Here is a 22297-nt window from a genome sequence, read left to right as displayed (position 1 = left end):
CTACTTACATTATTTATATTCCCTCCCTTATTTCCAGTTGCTTATCTTTATAACCTACAACTATTACTTGGTATAAAAAACACTTGGAACAAATTATTATTTTGCCCCTTTAAAGCGACCCTCAAGTCAAAAATAAAAAATTTACTATAATTTGGAAATGTATAGTCAGTTTTCCTGCTGCCCCACTCCTGAATGATACGGCCTCTGATCCTGCATTAAGGTCCAACATTTTCCGCTCTCCAAAATGTCCGCCACAGTCTCAGACTCTGCTATGGAGCGCTTTTTCGGAAGTAAGAGACATATCCCCACCCCCTACACTGCCCTCTGATGGACATGCCAGAATTGGCGCTGTGTCATCAGCGCTCTGGAGAAGGCAATGGAGGGGGTGGGGCTTTGGGGAATTCTGAGACTGTGGTGACCATCTTGGAAAGCGGAAAACGGGGGACTGGAATGGAGGCCGGTTCATTCTGGGGAAGGGCAGCTGGTAATTTGACTATATATTTCCAATGTATATTTATTTTTTGGAGGGGACTGGTGCTTTAAGCTTCTTAACATTGCATATGGATTGAGTTTGGAGAAAAGGAAAAAAAAAACAAATAACCAATGTCCATTTTCAAAATGGTTAAGTCTTTTTTCCCTTGAGAAATAAGTGTCTCTCTGTATATTATGACAAAATGCAGAACCTTTCTATTGAATACTGGATTTATATATAAGTTATGCTTATACAAGTAAATTCATTTTCATAGAAACCTGCAATAATAGTGCGTTCCACAATCATAATAAACAAGTCACGCAAGAATCGTTCCAACAGTAAAGTCTAAAACATACATGCCAGTTGGCAAATTGCCTGGATATTTCCATTTACAACATATTCCCTGGCAGAAACACTCATGGCCTATGGAAAAGGCAACCACTATTGTAAATGTTAAAAACATATTATTAAATGTGAATACTGAAGTAATGACAGATGGTTTACAAACGTTAAATATTCGCACAGAGGAAACGTTTAAACAAAAATACAAAAACCATTATAGAATATCTACAAATAGATATAAAAATGTAACTGTACAAATTTAGTGGTTCCTGTACAAAGGACGTATAACGGTTACAGTCAAGATTTCTTCTGAGATGCTGAGTAATGCACTCGCGTCACGCTATAAAGAGCTTTTAAAGGCATTAGTGTTACCCCTTAAAGGGTTCAATGTCTGTCCAGCAGTAAGAATGCCAACACTACATCTATGTCGGCAATAATACTTGTAGAAGGAATAATCAGTAAGGACTGAGGAATTGACAAATTCCCAGCTTTCTGGTAGTGTTTCACTTTAAAAAATTTTTTAAAAAAAATGCATAAATTATATTCCACCAAGAGCAAAAATAACATGCTCATTCAAGGTCCACAGGTTTTCTCCACAGGTTTAGTGTTCAATTTCCATAGTACCCATGTCAGAGTTCATCATCTCAAGGCAATGTCAGTCCATAGCAGCTACGTCAGTCCATAGCAGTCAGTCCAATACATTCCATCAGTGCGGTTTGATGATGAGGGAGTTGCTACACAATCCATTATTTTCAACTGTTTTTGGGTTTTAATATCCATTCTGCATGGGGGTTAACATGATATACATCCAGCATATAGGTATCAGTGTCTAAGCAGTGTTCTCCTAGAGAAAAGAATAGTGAAATTAGTGACAGATAGAATGATAATTATGACAATAACCAGCAGGAATGACCACCATTCTATAGCAATATGTAGAAATAGCAGCACATCTAAAATCCTTTAAAAAAAATGATAAGGGGTGCACAGCAGCTAAAAGGTCCAGGTTATACTTTGACATGCTGTAAGGTGAATAAAGACTCACAATTCAACTATACATTAGAGTGCTACGTTTTTTTTTCTCGGCAACAATTGTATAGCAATTACTACAAAAAATATTTAAAAAATGATTTCCCTTTAAAATATTTGATTTAAAGTGGAACATAAAGATTAAACTTTGGCTATTACTCTGGCAATGTTACATTTTGAGTGAAGATCCTCTTTAAGTACGCTTATTATTTAATTTGTTAGCGTGGCTGGCCTTTTGGAGCTGTGCACCATCTGGCTGATCCAGGAATCAAAATTTTTGGTAAAAGGGAAGTGGGGGGGGGGGGGGGGGGGGTGACACAGGTTTCCTATAGGAGGGTTTCCTCAAAACTTTTAGGCCCTGTTGACATGGCAGAATTTTAGTTGCGGAACTTGCCCCGCAAACTCTGCAGTGTTTAACATAGCCTTAGGGTGATTCTCAGGAATTTATTTATCTTTTGTTTTGGATAAATCACACACACACACACACACACACACGCGCACGCACGCACGCACGCACACACGCACGCACACACGCGCGCACACACACACACACACACACACAACATACATATATAATAACTTGCTAATCTAACAGTGTTTTGCTGCATTTTTCTTGGCCTTTATTTTTAGGTTAAAAACACTGCGGCAAGATGTTACTTAAAAGTCTATAGTGAAATATTGAAATGTCTACATACACAGCGTTTTAGTTTGTGGTGTTCTGGTAGTGTTTTTGGGTTTGGTGGAGTTTTTTTGAAAAAGCGGCATTCTCTGGGTATGGCATTTCTACTGGCGTTTTCCCATAGGATTCTTTATAGGACTTGATAAACGCATGTTTAAAATAGAAAATGCCACAAAAATGCATGTACATATGTCATAAAAACAAATGTTACATTTAAAAAACACGTGCGTTTTTACATGCATTTTAAAACGCCAGGCAAAAACGCTGTGCGTAGGAGGCCTTACACTGGCAATCGTTTAGTCTGATGAAAAGAAAAAAAGTAAATTAACAGACCCTGTAAGTAGTGCTGATCATGCAGTAAACTTAAACAAAAGGTCATAAAATGAACGAAGCAATTACACTATCATTTATGGACTGAGCGCTGGAAAATTGTTGCTCACTGCACTTTGGTTAAGATCCAAGTGTCTACATGGCTATTATTAACCCCTTCCCCTTCCTTTCAAAGACATTTTTCTTGTTTTAATTTTTGTCTTTTCCTCCCCATCTTCCAAAAGCTATAACTTTTTATTTTTGAGCTTGTTTTTTGCGGGACAAGTTGTACTTTTTTACAGGATACCATTTAATGTACCATATAATGTACTGGGAAACTCTAAAAAAATTATTGGTGTGATGGAAAAAAATATGATTCCTCCATTGTTTTTTGGGGTGCGTTTTTATGGTGTTACATTACATGTTTATTTTATTTTGTGGGTCAATACGATTATTATTTATATTGTTTTTTTAATGTTTTACCACTTTATTCACACGACAGTGACAATCGGCCATGCGACGGCCGTTCTTTTAACGGCCGTCACACGTCCGTTTTCAGAACAATGATGACGATCATGTCATCGCGCTCGCACCTATGCAGATCCCGTGAAGACGAGAGACCACACGTGAAGAAACGCTGCATCGGTGAGTGTCATCGCGTTGCCTTCGCAGATCCCGTGAAGACGAGAGACCTTACCTGAAGAAGACAGCGCTGCATCGGTGAGTATGTAGGGCATTAATGTTGGGCTGTGTGGCAACATCTACATCGGGGCTGCGTGGCATCCTCTACATCGGGGCTGTGTGGCATCATATACAGGGGGGCTGTGTGGCATCATCTACATCGGGGCTGTGTGGCATCATATACAGGAGGGCTGTGTGGCATATACAGGGAGGTGTGTGGCATCATATTCAGGGAGGCTGTGTGGCATATGCAAGGAGGTGTGTGGCATCATAGACAGGGAGGTGTGTGGCATCATATACAGGGAGGTGTGTGGCATCATATACAGGGAGGTGTGTGGCATCATATACAGGGAGGCATCATATACAGGGAGGTGTTTGGCATCATCATACAGGGAGGAGTGGGGCATCATATACAAGGAGGTGTGTGGCATCATATACAGGGAGGTGTGTGGCATCATATACAGGGTGGTGTGTGGCATCATATACAGGGAGGTGTGTGGCATCATATACAGGGAGGCTGGTGTGGCATCATATACAGGTGGTGTGTGGCATCATATACAGTGAGGCTGTAAATAGTGTCTAGGTGAACATGTGACCTTCCTTTGGGTGTTTTCAGGGGGTTGGTACAAAAAAAGCCTGACCAATGAAACGCATCCGTTTTTTTTAACAGCCATGAAAAACTGATGCAAAACGGTTGTCAAACAGCCATTAAAAACGGACAGACAGACTGGAAATGGATGAAAATTTGGAGACACACTTATGCAAAATGGCCATGAAAAACTGACAGTTGATCAGTTTTTAATGGACATTTTTTTGTCACTGTTGTGTGAATGTAGCCTTACAAGGAAAAAACTAATTGTTGAAAAAATATATATATATATATATATTGTGTCACCATATTCTGAGAGTCATGACTTTTTTATTTTTCTGTCGATTGAGCGTGTAAGGGCTTATTTTTTGCAGGACGAGCTGTCGTTTTTATTGAAACCATTTTGGGAAACATTAGGCCTTATTCATACGACAGTGAAAAAAAATGTCCATTTAAAACTGATCAACTGTCAGTTTTTCATGGCCATTTTGCATCAGTGTGTCTCTAAATTTTCATCCATTTCAAGTCCATCTGTCCGTTTTTAATGGCCGTTTGACATCCATTTTGCATCAGTTTTTCATGGCCGTTAAAAAAACTGATGAATTTCATTGGTCAGGCTTTTTTTGTTCCAACCCCCTGAAAACAACCAAAGGAAGGTCACATGTTCACCTAGACACTATTTACAGCCTCCCTGTATATGATGCCACACGCCTCCCTGTATATGATGCCACACGCCTCCCTGTATATGATGCCACACGCCTCCCTGTAGATGATGCCACACCAGCCTCCCTGTAGATGCCACACCAGCCTCCCTGTAGATGCCACACCAGCCTCCCTGTAGATGCCACACCAGCCTCCCTGTAGATGCCACACCAGCCTCCCTGTAGATGCCACACCAGCCTGCCTGTAGATCGTGCCACATACTCACTGTTGCAGCGCCGTCTCTTGTCTTCTTCAGGTGAGGTCATTCGTCTGCACGGGATCTGGCAAGGCAGCGCGACGGGGCGATGACGTCATCGAGGCGCCTTCAAACCCGTGAAGACGAGTGACCACACCTGAAGAAGCGCCGCAAACGTGAGTATGCCAACGATAGCCAGCAAGGGAACTAGTAGTTCCCTTGCCAATCCCCATGTAACAGATCCGTTTTTAACGGTTGTTACATGTATTGACAGCCGTTAAAAACGTATCCATTGACTTCTATGGGGGCCGTCAGGCCGTTAAAACGGCCAAAAATAGGACATGTCCTATTTTTTGACGCCCATTATTCACGGGCCGTTAAAAAAACGGCCGTGTGAATGCACCCATAGAATATCATTGTTCTGAAAACGGCCATGTGAAAGCCGTTAAAAGGACGGCCATCACACGGCCGTTTTTCACTGTCGTGTGAATGAGGCCTAAGACTTTTTAATCACTTTTTATTCAATTTTTTTTGTGGGAGATGAGGCGTCCAAAAATCTGCGATTCTGGAGTTTACATTTTTATTTTCCCACTGCATGCACTGTGCGAGTTAAATAATGTGATATTGTAATAGTTCAGACTTTTACAGATGCGGCGATGCCAGTTATGTTAAAAAAAAATATTTTACATAGCTTTTAGTGTAAAATGGGAAAAGTTTTTTTTTTTAACTTTCAATATTTTTATATATACAAGAAAACTTTATTTAACTCTTTTTGACTTTTTTGTTATTGGTCCCCCTAGGAGACTTGAACCGGCGATCGCTTGCACCATATGCTTCAATACTAATGTACTGTAGTATATCATTATTTTTACAGGCTCATACTAAACCCTGCCTCTGCCAGGGCTTAATAGGATCACACAATGGCAGACCTGGGGGCCTTCATCAGGCTCCAAGGCTGCCATGACAACCATTGGCACCCCGCAATCGCGTTGCGGGAGGGCGATAGAAAGCTGGAGGGGCCCGTTCCCTCTTTCTAGTGGCTTAGATTCCGCGGTCGCTATTGTTGCAGTGAAGTGTCAGCTGTAAAATACAGATGACACACACAAGTTATGGAGCGAGCTCAGCCTATGAGCCCACTCCGTACGTTCCCTCCCGGCCCCTGCCGTATGTATACGGCGGATGTCGGGAAGGGGTTAAACCTCAAAACAGGGAAAAATTCAGTCTGCAATTTTGAGGCAGATTTTGACCTGCCTGCACGCAGTTTGCCACGTTTTTCGCTGCGTTTTTCAGCCGCGGCCATCTATCTATCTATCTATCTATCTATCTATCTATCTATCTATCTATCTATCTATCTATCTATCGGCCAGAAATAGTGTTATTCCTCATGTACACACATAGGACAGCTTATTCTGAAAAGTTACCTGAAAGCTAGGTATGCTTTAAATTAAAAAAAATTGACAAGCTAAGGGTATGTGCACACGTAGTGACCAAAAACGTCTGAAAATACAGAGCTGTTTTCAAGGGAAAACAACCCCTGATTTTCAGACGTTTTTTGAGCAACTCGCTTTTTTCGCTGCGTTTTTCACGGCGTTTTCGCTGCGTTTTTTACGTCCGTTTTTGGAGCTGTTTTCATTGGAGTCTATGAGAAAACAGCTCTAAAAACGTCCAAAGAAGTGTCCTGCACTTCTTTTGACGAGGCTGTATTTTTACGCGTCGTCGTTTGACAGGTCGTCTGCACAGTACGTCGGCAAACCCATTCAAATGAATGGGCAGATGTTTGCCGACGTATTGTAGCCCTATTTTCAGACGTAAAACGAGGCATAATACGCCTCGTTTACGTCTAAAATAGGTCGTGTGAACCCAGCCTAATACCAAATAAATGCATCGATTTAAACAGAGAATTATTTTTAGGTGACTAAAGATTTTAAAATATTGGTACCAATAGTAGGAATACATTTTCCATAGTCGATATTATATGTTGGTGGGATAGACTCTCAATATCTAGATAATCTTGTGAACAGAGGTGTAACTTAAGGCTCTTTAGGTGTAATGCAATGTTCAGAACAAAAATAGGTTTTGCAAAAATTGAAGGTTTAGACACCAAAATGCAAGAAGTCATGCAAATGAAAATGTCTCACAATGGGTGTTGAGACCTTCCTTATAACTGTCACATGAAACTGCTAATGTGAGCTGATGTTCTTAGGTATTTTATGTGACAACACGTATTGCAGCATTACAGATATTTTTTAAACATTTTAGTATTTCTTGAGATATTTTTACTACAACATTCATCAGATATAGCACCGCACTTATCCATGGGTTGTGTCAGGTATTGCAGTTCAGCACTATTGAAGTGAATGGGGCCGAGCTGCAATACCACACACAACCAGTGGACAATTGTGGCACTGTTTCTAAAAGAAAGCAGCCCTTTTTTCTGCTCCTGTTCGACCCCTTTAACCTTGCCTACCAGATTGATATAACTGAACATTTACTCTTATTGTAGACCCAATTTAAAATAAGCTATGGCATCATATGTAGTATTTAGCTAACAATTATTCTTACCTATGTTTCCTCCAATTTCATATAAACTTTGGTTGAGTGTTTTATCAGAAGTGCCACGGCTGAAAAGCAAAACAAAACATTTTAGGCCTTTGATTGGAACATCACTATGTAGCTTTCTTTCATTCTAAATATGTAAAACCAGCCTATTGTTTAACATGTCTTGGTCCCAGCTGTGGTTGCTGGCATCTGTAAGATGTATTCTCTGGAGTCTACTACTAATTAGTTCCAGAATTTTAACCAGACATTCTGGTACAAAAATGCTTGGTTCCTTTATTATTACTATAATGAATATGACCTTCAACAAAGACTTTCAGCTAATTAAATAAACAGAAAAGGACAGATGTCACCAACAATATTTGTACCATGTTTATGGGCAAATGCATAAAATAAAAACATGGTCTCTAATAGAAAGTTACCCAATGTAACAGCACCAGCTGCAATGTAAATTTAATTTGATCACTTAGTATGGCATTCTTGAATAATAAGATTTCATAGGGGCTGCTAGTAAATATATTGACCTTCCACATGAAAGGTAAGGTACAACACTTATACATGGACAATCGATATTCAAAGCAATTAATAAAATTGCAACAATAACATTTGAAGATCACAAACAGTTAAAAAATATAAAAAAAAAAATATATCGAATGGCTGTGCTTTCTGTTCCTTTGTCAAATATTTAATGGATATACTTTTGCAACCATTTTTTTTACTCTAATGCATCCAATAAAGTTTTAATACAATCTCGACCTGTTTAGTGTATACAGCTCTAATGTAGACCTATGTATCTCCATGGTTCCAGATTAAAAAAAATACAGCCTGTAGTCCCATTCTGCAATCATGCGTTACTCCTTTCCATCTGCCTCCTCTCCTACTGTATGTAGGTTAAAAACAAGAGGGGACAGATGTAAAAGAGTAACACATAATGGCAGGATCATAGTACAGACAGGATTTGTTTGGAGTATGTAACCATGGAGATACATAGGTCTGCATAGGAGCTGTAGGAGATTTTTAATCATGACTTCTATTGCAGTAACTCCATTGAATGACAATGCATGAAAACTCTTGCAAACCTCAAATGGTTGTCTGCATAAATCAATAGTTTTTTTTAGCAAAAATTTAAGTTTCCAATTTTCTAAGCAGCCAGACACGCTTAGCAGGACAGATTGCAGGTAATGCACAGCCAGAGCATCCTGAGACAGTGGTGCTTTAAATAAAGGCATCAAAACAGTTAGGGCAGATTTAGACGAACGTTGCGTTTTTGCGCGCGCAAACAACGCAGCGTTTTGCGCGCGCAAAAACCACTTGACAGCTGCGTGTGTCATCCGTGTATGATGCGCGGCTGCGTGATTTTCGCGCAGCCGCCATCATAGAGATGAGGCTAGTCGACGCCCGTCACTGTCCAAGGTGCTGAAAGAGCTAACTGATCGGCAGTAACTCTTTCAGCACCCTCGACAGTGAATGCCGAACACAATATCAAGAAACCTGTTAAAAAAAAAGAAAAAGTTCGTACATACCGAGAACTTCCCTCCCGGCCGTTGCCTTGGTGACGCGTCCTTGCTGACGCGCCTCTCTTGACATCGGGCCCCACCTCCCTGGATGACGCGGCAGTCCATGTGACCGCTGCAGCCTGTGCTTGGCCTGTGATTGGCTGGAGCTGTCACTTGGACTGAATTGTCATCCCGGGAGGTCAGACTGGAGGAAGAAGCCGGGAGTTATCGGTAAGTCAGAACTTCGTTTTTTTTTTTTACAGGTTCATGTATATTGGGATCGGAAGTCACTGTCCATGGTGCTGAAACAGTTTAACTCTTTCAGCACCCTGGACAGTGACTATCTCCTGACGTCGCGTACCGGAAATTTTTTTGCCGGGTTCGGCCAAAACGAGTTCGGCCGAACCCGGTGAAGTTCGGTTCGGTTGTCCGGGTTCGCTCATCTCAAAGACACTCTGTTTGGATGTTTGGAAACAGAAAAGCACGTGGTGCTTTTCTGTTTACATTCATCCTTTTGACAGCTGGTGCGCTGTTTCAGTCGGTTCGCACGGAAGTGCTTCCGTGCGACCTGCGTGGTTTTCACGCACCCATTGACTTCAATGGGTGCATGATGCGCGAAATACGCGGAGATATTGAGCATGTCGCGCTTTTTGCGCAGCTGACAAACGCTGCGCAAAAAGCACGGACTGTCTGTACTGCCCCATAGACTTGTATTGGTCTGTGCGTGGCGCGTGAAAACCACGCGGCCCGCACGGACCCAATACACGTTCGTGTGAATCCCCCCTTACAGTAATGCCTGCCACAATAGAGTTAGGGGTGTGCGGTTTTCTGTTTTGTAAGGCCTCATTTACACGAGCGTGTGCGTTTTGCGCACGCCAAAAAACACAGCGTTTGGCGTGCGCAAAAGGCACTTGACAGCTCCGTGTGTCATCAGTGTATGATGCACGGCTGCGTGATTTTCGCGCAGCCGCCTTCATAGAGGTGAGGATAGTCGACGTCAGTCACTGTCCAGGGTGCTGAAAGAGTTAACTGATCGGCAGTAACTCTTTCAGCACCCTCGACAGTGAATTCCGATCACCATATCGAGTAACCTGTTTAAAAAAAAAGAGGTTCGTACTTACCGAGAACTTCCCGGCCGTTGCCTTGGTGACCTAAGGCCTCATTTACACGAACGTGATATACGTCCGTGCGACTCGCGTGCTTTTCACGCGGGTCGCACGGACCTATACAAGTCTATGGGGGCATGCAGACAGTCCGTGAGTTTTGCTCAGCGTGAGTGAAAAAAACTCACGACATGTTCTAAAATTCTGCGTTTTTCGCGCATCACGCACCCATTGAAGTCAATGGGTGCGTGAAAACCACGAAGGTCGCACGGAAGCACTTCCGTGCGAACTGCGTGATTCGCGCAAGAGCTGCGAAAACTGAATGTAAACAGAAAAGCACCACGTGCTTTTCTGTTTACAAACATCCGAACGGAGTGTCTTAGAGATGAGCGAACCGAACTTCACCGGGTTCGGCCGAACTCGTTTTGACCGAACCCGGCAGGAGACAGTCACTGTCCAGGGTGCTGAAAGAGTTAAACTGGTTAAGCACCCTGGACAGTGACTTCCGATCCCAATATACGTGAACGTGTAAAAAAAAAAAAAGTTCTGACTTACCGATAACTCCCGGCTTCTTCCTCCAGTCTGACCTCCCGGGATGACAATTCAGTCCAAGTGACCGCTGCAGCCAATCACAAGCCAAGCACAGGCTGCAGCGGTCACATGGACTGCCGCGTCATCCAGGGAGGTGGGGCCAGATGTCAAGAGAGGCGCGTCACCAAGGACGCGTCACCAAGGCAACGGCCGGGAAGTTCTCGGTAAGATTTTTTGCGTGCGCAAAACGCGCACGCTCGTGTAAATGAGGCCCAACACTGATAGAAGGAGAACTACTGACTTTTATGAACCGCCCGTTTTCTACTACTATACAGAAAACACCCCTGAAATCTAGTTCAGTGTTAAATTAGAGCATCACTTACATTTGTCCTTTATTGCCCCCTGGCAGATTTCTTCTTTAAAGAGGCTCTGTCACCAGATTTTGCAACCCCTATCTGCTATTGCAGCAGATAGGCGCTGCAATGTAGATTACAGTAACGTTTTTATTTTTTAAAAACGAGCATTTTTGGCCAAGTTATGACAATTTTTGTATTTATGCAAATGAGGCTTGCAAAAGTACAACTGGGCGTGTTGAAAAGTAAAAGTACAACTGGGCGTGTATTATGTGCGTACATCGGGGCGTTTTTACTACTTTTACTAGCTGGGCGTTCTGACGAGAAGTATCATCCACTTCTCTTCAGAACGCCCAGCTTCTGGCAGTGCAGACACAGCCGTGTTCTCGAGAGATCACGCTGTGACGTCACTCACTTCCTGCCCCAGGTACTGCATCGTGTCGGCCACATCGGCACCAGAGGCTACAGTTGATTCTGCAGCAGCATCGGCGTATGCAGGTAAGTCGATGTAGCTACTTACCTGCAAACGCTGATGCTGCTGCAGAATCAACTGTAGCCTCTGGTGCCGATGTGTCCTCGCTCGTCTGACACGATGCAGGACCTGTGAGTGACGTCACAGCGTGATCTCTTGAGAACACGGCTGTGTCTGCACTGCCAGAAGCTGGGCGTTCTGAAGAGAAGTGGATGATACTTCTCGTTAGAACGCCCAGCTAGTAAAAGAAGTAAAAACGCCCCGATGTACGCACATAATACACGCCCAGTTGTACTTTTACTTTTCAACACGCCCAGTTGTACTTTTGCAAGCCTCATTTGCATAAATACAAAAATGCTCGTTTTTTAAAAATAAAAACGTTACTGTAATCTACATTGCAGCGCCTATCTGCTGCAATAGCAGATAGGGGTTGCAAAATCTGGTGACAGAGCCTCTTTAAAGGGATTGTCAAGGATTGGAATGAAGGGTCTACTCTTTTTTTCAGAAACAGTGGCACTCTTGTCAATGGGCTGTATTTGGTATTGCAACTCACCCCCATTTAAGTGCATAGGGCTGAACAGTAATACCATACACAGCCCTCCCCTTCTACTAAGCCACACCCAGTTTTTCAAAAGTTCATAAATGCGCCCCATGTGCGCTCTCTCAATATCTATTTAAAAAAAAAGACCCATTCAAAAAAAGACGCATTCTTGGGATTTTTATATTTATTTAAAAATGTACAGGGTATTCCGAGAAGTGAAAACCTATTCACCGGATAGGTGATAACTGTTAGATTGGTGGGGGCAGGGGCTTAACTAGTGGGCGGGCAGATGGGGCATGTGCCCTGGGCGCAACTAAGAGGGAAGGTGGGGGGGCGCCAGGGCCGCACCTTCCATGATGGCGGCCGGCTTCCTCTCTGAGGGTGCGGCAGCGCCACTGAAGCCAGCCGCCACCCCCTCCTGCATTTTAATTGTACCTGCGTCTTTCAACGATGCAAGTGGCGCGATTACTTCTTTGCGCCACTTGTGTTGTTGAAAAGCGCTGATTGACAGTGCAAGTCATTCTGCCCTGTCAATCAGCGCCTTTCAACAATGCAAGTGGCGCGACGACGTGATCGCGCCACTTGTGTCGTTCAACCCCAGCAGATTTTCTCTGAAGAGAGCAGGTCTGCATTGCCACCGGATGGTGCGGGAAAGGGAATTAGGTGGGTATGTGAATTTTTATTTTTTTTATCCTAATAAAAATGTGAGTGGCATTATCTACAGGGGGGCTCTATCTAAAGGAGCCGGCTCTATCTACAGGGGGGCTATATGCATGGGTGGGCTATATGTGGAGCACTATAGGGGGAGCTATATGTGAGGCACTATATACAGGGGTGGGCTATATGTGGAGCACTATTTATAGGGGGAAATATTTGTAGGGCACGATCTACAGGGGTGGGCTATATGTTGGACACTATATACAGGGGGCTATATCTATAGGTGGCTATATACAGGTGTGGCCTATATGTGGAGCACTATAGGGGGAGCTATATGTGAGGCACTACATATGGGGTGGGCTATATGTGGAGCACTATTTATAGGGGGAGCTGTATGTGAGGCACTATCTTCAGGGGTGGGCTATATGTTGGACACTATATACAGGGGTGGGCTATATGTAGCGCTCTCTACAGGGTTGGGCTATATGTGTAGCACTATCTACAGGGGGAGCTATATGTGGGGCACTATATACAAGGGGAGTTATATGTGGGGAACTATATACAGGGGTGGGCTATATGTGGGGCACTATCTACAGGGGGCTATATGTGGGGCACTATTTTCAGAGGGGGTTATATGTAGGCACTATCTACAGGGGGGCTATATGTGGGCACTATCTACAGAGGGGGCTATATGTAGGCACTATCTACAGGGGTGGCTATATGTGGGGCACTATCTACAGGGGGCTATATGTGGGGCACTATCTACCGGGGCTCTATGGGGGGTCACGATCTACTGGGGGTCCTATGTAGGGCACTATCTACAGGGGCCACGGTGTGTGTGTGTGTGGGACATAGTGTATGGCACTATTATATTTAGGGGCACTGTGTCTGGCACCATGAGAACTTTATCTTTGTTTATAGGAGAAGAAATATTTGAAAAGTGGGAAGCTGAAGACATCTGAGCATCAAACTGCAGAAATGGGCTGTGGCCGGGAGAAGTCGTCATACAGGTCTAGACCGGATGGAGAAGAAAAGAGAAAAAGAACAACTAGAATCTGACGTCACCTGTGAGTCACTTAATCTAAATGTTCATACTGCCTCTAATCTGTACTGTAGTCACTGTATGATCTGCCGCGAGATGATGGGTGGTATAATTTTTTGGGGTGAAACAGCATCTCCCAGCATATCCTTACCATTGTTCGGGCCATGCTAGGAGCTGTATACAATTTAGTGCAAACCTATACGCAGGGTTGCACTAAATTGAGCTTTATTTATGCTGGTGTTGTATTTATGTACTGAGCTTTGCTCTGGTGTTGTATATATGTACTGAGCTTATTTCTGGTGTTGCATATATGTACTGAGCTTGGTTCTGGTACTGTGTATGTGTATATATATATGTATATATATATATATATATATATATATATATATATATATATATATATATATATATTGAGCTTGGTTCTGGTGCTGTATATATGTATGAACCTTGTTCTGGTGCTGTATATATATTGAGCTTTGTTCTGGTGCTGTATATATATTGAGCTTTGTTCTGGTGCTGTATTTATGTACTGAGCTTTGTTCTGGTGCTGTATATATGTACTGATCTTGATTCTGATGTTGTATATAGAACTATATTGCTTGTAAAATGTACAAATGGTTTTATGCTCGAGTTACACAAAAAAAAATGTGACCGGAATACCCCTTTAAGGCATTTTGTGTTTAAAGTGGTATGTCATAAAGCTCACGTGCTATAATCTTGATTCTTTAATATATATATATATATTTGTCGATTTTATTTAATCACATTTTTTTCTAATCTAAAATAAAGCAGATAGACAAAACAACAGATCTTTACGTCATATGACAAAAACATTGTGAAACTATTATGTTACATAAAATGAATATTAAGGGAAGGAAGCACAAGAACAGATCACCACAGCACCTGTTTTCACACTGAAATCGGGCCAGGATGTCTTTGGCTTTTGTCCGACTGTTCAGCTGGATTGCCATGGAAACCTTTGAGTGCAATGGAGCATAGACTCTTATCACTCCTTCAGGTACATCACAGTGCTGAAATATAAAAGCAGGACAACGCTGTTATAACCAGAACACAGCGGCTTTTCTTTTTTTCGCCTTAGAAATGATGATGGATGAAGTATAAATTAAACCAAACAAAAAAATCTTGTAACATTTAAACACTGCCATTCATCTGATAGGCTGGCATGTAGTTCCTCGTTTCATGTATGCTTAAATATGACTTCCCACGGCGATAACCACTGACTTCCAGAGGTTAGAGAAGCCAGACCCGTTATCATCTGATTGCCTACTTTTTGAAAAGGGGTTATCTTTGTGAGAAAACTACCTTAACCATATAGACAACTTAGTAGGCTCTATTTATTGGTCACAGAAAAAACACTATGAGGTAATCAATCCCAGTAAACACCAGGCGCAATGAGCACTAGTGCAATTTTAGATGTATATGTACATCAAAATAGACTTGCAATACGATGAGGACCCTTGACACGGGTTGAGAGATTGCGTATTTTGGCCAAAATATCAACTACTATCTCATGTTTATCATGGATATTTATAGTTTATTATGGATATCTATTCAGCATGCTGCCAGGCCTTGTAATGTTGAGGGAGAATAGTGTATCAGTACTTTGTGTGGTACACTTAGGGCATGCCCCCACGTGGCGGATTTCCTCCGCAACTGTCCGCATCAATGCCGCACCTAATCCGGGTTGCGGATTACGGCTGCGGATCTGCCCAAAATGTGCAGTAAATTGATGCGGACTAGCTGCTGCGGACTGCGGAAAAAGTGCTTCCCTTCTCTCTATCAGTGCAGGATAGAGAGAAGGGACAGCACTTTCCCTAGTGAAAGTAAACGAATTTCATACTTACCGGCCGTTGTCTTGGTGACGCGTCCCTCTTTCGGCATCCAGCTCTACCTCCCTGGATGACGCGGCAGTCCATGTGACCGCTGCAGCCTGTGATTGGCTGCAGCCGTCACTTAGACTGAAACGTCATCCTGGGAAGCTGGACTGGAGACAGAAGCAGGGAGTTCTCGGTAAGTATGAACTTCTATTTTTTTACAGGTTGCTGTATATTGGGATCGGTAGTCAATGTCCAGGGTGCAGAAACAGTTACTGCCAATCGCTTAACTCTTTCAGCACCCTGGACAGTGACTATTTACTGACGTCTCCTAGCAATGCTCCCGTAATTCCGGGAGCCCCATTGACTTCCTCAGTCTGGCTGTAGACCTAGAAATACATAGGTCCAGCCAGAATGAAGAAATGTCATGTTAAAAAAGCAAGACGCATCCGCAGCACACATAACATGTGCATGACAGCTGCGGACTTCATTGCGGAATTTAGAATCTCCATTGAAGTCAATGGAGAAATTCCGCCATGAGTCCGCAACCAGTCCGCCACTGCTCCGCAACAGACAGAGCATGCTGCGGACACCAAATTCCGCTCCGCAGCCTATGCTCCGCAGCGGAATTTTACGCATCGTCTAAACTAACACTTCTAAATTTAAGTGGAAGTCAATGGAGAAATGGCTCCGCTGCGGATTAACGCTGCGGAGTGTCCGCAGCAGAATTCAAGTGAAATTCCGCCACGTGTGAACCCAGCCTTAGAAGGTGCTGGGCAGTCCGCCTGATCTAATAGTATGGGCGTAAATAATACGCTGTATGCCAGCATGGTGCACTACATGTAACCGTGTGATTGGCACACTTATAGATGCTATGGTTGTAACCATCTTTATCTTGACTTTAATAACTTGCTGCAGGGTGACATCACACAACAAAAGCCATTGAAAAAGTCAAGTTAAAGTGGCTTGACACTGTGTATTTAATGCATCAAAAAGTCAAGATAAAGATGGCTACATCTGTATATCTGTGTGCAATGATAATACTAAACAGACACCCCTCTCATGAATAGTAGGCGTGAGAGTGTCTGTTCATCAGTATTTTGCACCTGAGCAATCTCCCTCTATTGTGGTTTGTCTGCATCCTGTTGGGAATTGGTGTTTGTACCTGCCCTTGTATGAGTAAGTATGGCCTGTTTCAGTGATTTTATGAATCAAAATAGAAGCAAACATGGAGGATCAATCCTTTACCTCTCCACTGATGTCATGGGATTTTGCTTTTCTCTGAGTATCTGACATGACTGTTCACGAGTTTTGATTAGAATTGACAATTACACCTACAAGGCTTATTAGTGTGTGATGGGAAAATATTCACATACCACATATCAGATACCAGATAGATTAATAACCCGTTCGTGCACCCGGACATGATATTACATCCGGGAGCGCGGGGGGGGTGATGTCTGGAGCACGCTCCATATGCCGCGGGTGTCAGTTGTATTTTACAGCGAACACCCTGGACTAACAGCCGGGAGCAGTGATTGCGCTGTTCCTGGCTGTTTAAACCCTCAAATGCTGCGGTCAATCGCGACCGCAGAATCTGAGGCGTTGAAAAGAGGGGGTGGCCCCATCCGATAACTCATCGCCCCCCGCAGCGAGATCGGGGGTTGATGATGGTTGTTATGTCAGCCCAGGCATCTAATGAAGGTCCCCAGAACTGCCTTCACTCTGGCCTCTGTTAAGCCCTGCCTGTGGCAGGGCTTAAAGAGGCTCTGTCACCAGATTTTGCAACCCCTATCTGCTATTGCAGCAGATCGGCGCTGCAATGTAGATAAGAGTAACGTTTTTATTTTTTAAAAACAAGCATTTTTGGCCAAGTTATGACCATTTTCGTGTTTATGCAAATGAGGCTTGCAAAAGTCCAACTGGGCGTGTTTACAGTAAAAGTCCAACTGGGCGTGTATTGTGTGTGTTACATCTGGGCGTGTTTACTACTTTTACTAGCTGGGCGTTCTGACGAGAAGTATCATCCACTTCTCTTCAGAACGCCCAGCTTCTGGCAGTGCAGACACACAGCGTGTTCTCGAGAGATCACGCTGTGTCGTCACTCACTTCCTGCCCCAGGTCCTGCATCGTGTCGGACGAGCGAGGACACATCGGCACCAGAGGCTACAGTTGATTCTGCAGCAGCATCGGCGTTTGCAGGTAAGTCGATGTAGCTACTTACCTGCAAACGCTGATGCTGCTGCAGAATCAACTGTAGCCTCTGGTGCCGATGTGTCCTCGCTCCTCCGACACGATGCAGGACCTGGGGTAGGAAGTGAGTGACGTCACAGCGTGATCTCTCGAGAACACGCTGTGGTCTGCACTGCCAGAAGCTGGGTGTTCTGAATAGAAGTGGATGATACTTCTATACACAACACCCAGCTAGTAAAAGAAGTAAAAACGCCCAGATGTAACACACATAATACACGCCCAGTTGGACTTTTACTTTAAACACGCCCAGTTGGACTTTTGCAAGCCTCATTTGCATAAATACGAAAATGGTCATAACTTGGCCAAAAATGCTCGTTTTTTAAAAATAAAAACGTTACTCTTATCTACATTGCAGCGCCGATCTGCTGCAATAGCAGATAGGGGTTGCAAAATCTGGTGACAGAGCCTCTTTAACAGATACCTGTAAAAATGACGATATACTGCAATACGTTAGTATTGCAGTATATTGTACCAGTGATCTAACGATCGCTGGTTCAAGTCCCCTAGGGGGGCTAATAAAGTGTGTGAAAAAAAAGTTTTTAGTATTGAAAAAAAATAAAAAAATATTAAAACTTAAAAGAAAACTTTTCCCATTTCCCCTCTAAAGTAATGTAAAAAATAAAAAGTCAACAAAATTGGTATCGCTGCGTCCATAAAAGTCTGAACTATCACAATATAGTATTATTTAAGGTGCACGGTGAACGTCGTTAAAAATAAAAAATGTATAACGCCAAAATCGCGTTTTTTGGGTCAACTTAGCTAAAAAAAAATGTAATAAAAAAAGTGATCAAAAGTTTTATGTACCAAAAAATTTTACCAATAGAAACTACAGCTCATCCCGCAAAAAAAATAAGCCCTCACACTGCTCAATCGGTGAAAAAATAAAAAAGGTATGGCTCTCAGAATGTGGCAACACAAATTTTTTTTTTTAACAAAAAGTTTATTATCAATAAAAGTAGCAAAATATAAAAAAAAACTATATAAATTTGGAATCACCGTAATCGTATTGAGCCACAGAATAAAGATGAGTTGTCATTTTTACCGCACGATGAAGGCCATAAAAACAAAACCCCAAAAAACAATTGAGTAATCACAGTTTTTTCCAACTTTAGCCCGCAAATAATTTTTTTTTCAGTTTCTCAGTACATTATATGGAACTATAAATGATACCAAAAGAAACTACAACTCCTCCCGCAAAAAATAAGCCCTCACACCATTCCATTGACGGAAAAATAAAAGAGTTATGCCTCTTGGAATGCGGGGAGTGAAAAACGAAAATCAAAAAATGGCTTCGTCCTGAAGGGGTTAAATGAGAAAAGTGCTTCAAGGAAATACCATCCAATCTAGATGTCTTGTGACCGCATTAGTTAATTGCAGTTTCATACAGTTACTTGCTGACTTTATCAAACTTCCTTCTGTGTTTTCCATCTTATTTACATTACACAGATTATTTTGTCTAGTCTGGTGCATATTCTCGTATAGATGGCATATGATCAAAGTCGGGAATGTAAACGCTTGGATAGTGAATATGCTCCATTTAAACCAACCCTTTGTTCTAGTCCAGCTGGAAAAATCTAAATAGAATATAACGGAGGTCCTACTAATAGTTTTGTCTCTTTCTACAATAAAACGACAACAGATAACAAAACACTTACTTGCAACTACAGGAAGCATTTTAACAGTCCGTCTCATCTGTCAATTAATGCCTGAAGCTGCCCATACCCATTAGATTAATGTTGGTGGGATTATCTAAGTGTCATATGTATGAGGCCTCTCGACTCTTACCCATTGGCAGAGGTTTAATGGAAACAAGCATTGGGCATCTTGCATTTCAACAGGTCTGATCCCTTGTTTTGCCAGTAGATAAGCCTCTGTGAGACGTGTCTGGCAGAGGCTTGTCTCCGTTTTCCGATTGAAGTTAACATACATGCTTGGCTGAGTTTAGCAGGCAGAATACATATTTATGGAGAGGTCGGGGGACATAGCTGTTGGGCAAACAAGTGTTTCTTACCAACTTTAGCTATCTTGGCCTGGGATTCACACAGAGCATTTTGCTGCATATTTGTGTGTTTTTCTTTGCATTTTTAATGGTGGTTTTTGCCCCATTTTTTAATGCGTTTTTTAGTTCAGCCAGATGTTACATTAAAGTCTATAGTGAAATATAAAATGCACTACACACAACTGCGTTTTGGTTTGTGGCGTTCTTAAGGTCATTTTGTAGTCAGTGGCGTTTTTTTTTACAAGCGCTGCATGCTATTGGCATGGTGTGTTTTTCAGTAATTTTTCCCATAGGTTACTCTTTATGACTGCAAAAACGCCAGAAAAAAGAATGTACAAAATGACAATAAATAAAAATGTTACTGAAAATGCAACTAAAAACGCATGTTACATATTTAATATCGCTAGCGTTTAGGGCATGGCCCGACGTGGCGTATTTCTTCCGCTACTGTCTGCATCAATGCTGCACATAATCTGCGTTGCAGATTCTGTGGCGGATCTGCCCAAAATGTGCAGTAAATTGATGCGGACTGGCCGCTGCGTATTGAGGTGAAAGTGCTTCCCTTCTCTCTATCAGTGCAGGATAGAGAGAAGGGACAACACTTTCCCTAGTGAAAGTAAAATAATTTTATACTTACCGGCAGTTGTCTTGGTGATGCGTCCCTCTTTCGGCATCCAGCCCGACCTCCCTGGATGACGCGGCAGTCCATGTGACCGCTGCAGCCTGTGATTGGCTGCAGCCGTCACTTAGACTGAAACGTCATCCTGGGAAGCCGGACTGGAGAAAGAAGCAGGGAGTTCTCAGTAAGTGTGAACTTCTATTTTTTTTACAGGTTGCTGTATATTGTGATCGGTAGTCACTGTCCAGGGTGCTGAAACAGTTACTGCCGATCGCTTAACTCTTTCAGCACCCTGGGCAGTGACTATTTACTGACGTCGCATAGTAACGCTCCCGTAATTACGGTTGCACACACGTAGTCACCCGTAATTATGGGTGCACACACGTAGTCACCCGTAATTATGGGTGCACACACGTAGTCACCCGTAATTATGGGTGCACACACGTAGTCACCCGTAATTACGGGAGCCCCATTGACTTCCTCAGTCTGGCTGTAGACCTAGAAATACATAGGTCCAACCAGAATGAAGAAATGTCATGTTAGTAAAACAAATACGCTCCGCAGCACACATAACATGTACATGACATCTGCGGACGTCATTGCGGAATTTAGAATCTCCATTGAAGTCAATGGAGAACTTCCGCAATGAGTCCGCAACCAGTCCGCCACACGTCCGCAACATCCATTGTATGCTGCGGACACCAAATTCCCCGAATTTTCCGCATCGTCTAAACGAACCCTACTAAAAAGCAGTGTAAGGCAATGGAGAAACGGGTCCGCTGCGGATTAACGCTGCGGAGTGTCCGCAGAGGAATTCCAGAGCAATTCCGCCACGTGAGGCTTTGCCCTTATAGAAGCATTTTTGATGCAGTTTTAGTTTTGATGCGGTTTCTGACCTCCCTGAGCACAGCATTTTGCTGTGTCTTTGCACGTTTTTTGCAGCGTTTTTAATTACGTTTTTTGCAGCATTTTACAGCGATGTTACAATAAAGTATATAGTAAAACATGAAATGCACTACACACAACTGCATTTTGGTTTGTGGAGTTTTCGAGACAATTTTGTGGTCAGTGATGTTTTTTTCCAAACGCAGCATGCTTCTGGGTATGGCGTTTTCCAGGTGTTTTTTCTATAAGCTTCTCCAAAGGATTTCAAAAACGCCAGAAATAAAGCATCTTCAAAAAGTCACTGAGACAAAAAAGCCACTGAAAAGCTCACAAAAATTCCATAAAAGATACGTTACATTTTAACCCCTTAATACCGAAGGTATTTTAAACCTTAATTAACAAGCAATTTTTTCCGTTTTTCCACCGTTGTATTCAGAGCTATAACTTTTTTTTTTTTCCGTCGACATAGCTGTATAAGGACTTTTTTTTGCGGGACAAGTTGTATTTTTTAATAGCATTAAAAGCATTTGGGGTACATATAATTTATTGATTAACTTTTTATTAACTTTTTTAGTGGGGTACTGGAAAAATAACTGAAATTTCGCCATTCTTTTATGCATCTTAATTTTACACCGTTTACCGTGTGGTATAAATAACATAACTTTATTCAGTGGGTCGTTACGATTGTGGTGATACCATATTTATATCGATTTTTTATGTTTTACTACTTTTACACAGTAAAAACACTTCAAAATAATTTGTTGTTGTGTCGCCATCTATTAAGAGCCATAACTTTTTTATTTTTCCATTGATGTAGCTGCATAAGGGCTTTTTTTTGCGGGACGACTTGTCGTTTTTATTGGAATCATTTTGGAGTACATGCGACTTTTTGATCACTTATTATCAATTTTTGGGATAGTAGGATGAACAGAAAACAGAAATTCTGGCACTATTTTTTA

At 42.4% G+C, this 22297-nt stretch overlaps 1 protein-coding gene across 5 annotated transcripts in view; it reads right to left on the bottom strand.

Annotated features, from left to right (window-relative positions):
* Positions 1-704: 704 nt before the first annotated feature.
* ARHGAP28 (Rho GTPase activating protein 28) overlaps positions 705-22297 on the bottom strand; it is a 138573-nt gene continuing 116980 nt past the window's right edge. For all 5 annotated transcript variants that reach the window (XM_075828361.1, XM_075828362.1, XM_075828364.1 and 2 more), the window contains 3 exons: positions 14651-14778; positions 7559-7617; positions 705-1658 (listed from right to left, as the gene is read on the bottom strand). In XM_075828361.1, coding sequence (XP_075684476.1) covers positions 1567-1658; positions 7559-7617; positions 14651-14778 — 279 coding nt within the window. In that variant the 3' untranslated portion in view covers positions 705-1566. The remainder of the gene's footprint in view (positions 1659-7558; positions 7618-14650; positions 14779-22297) is intronic.

This window comes from Rhinoderma darwinii, chromosome 5 (genome assembly GCF_050947455.1).
Source record: "Rhinoderma darwinii isolate aRhiDar2 chromosome 5, aRhiDar2.hap1, whole genome shotgun sequence".
NCBI lineage: Eukaryota > Metazoa > Chordata > Amphibia > Anura > Rhinodermatidae > Rhinoderma > Rhinoderma darwinii.
The sequence above is the reverse complement of the archived record's forward strand: the minus strand, read 5'-3'. Positions and strand labels throughout refer to the sequence as shown.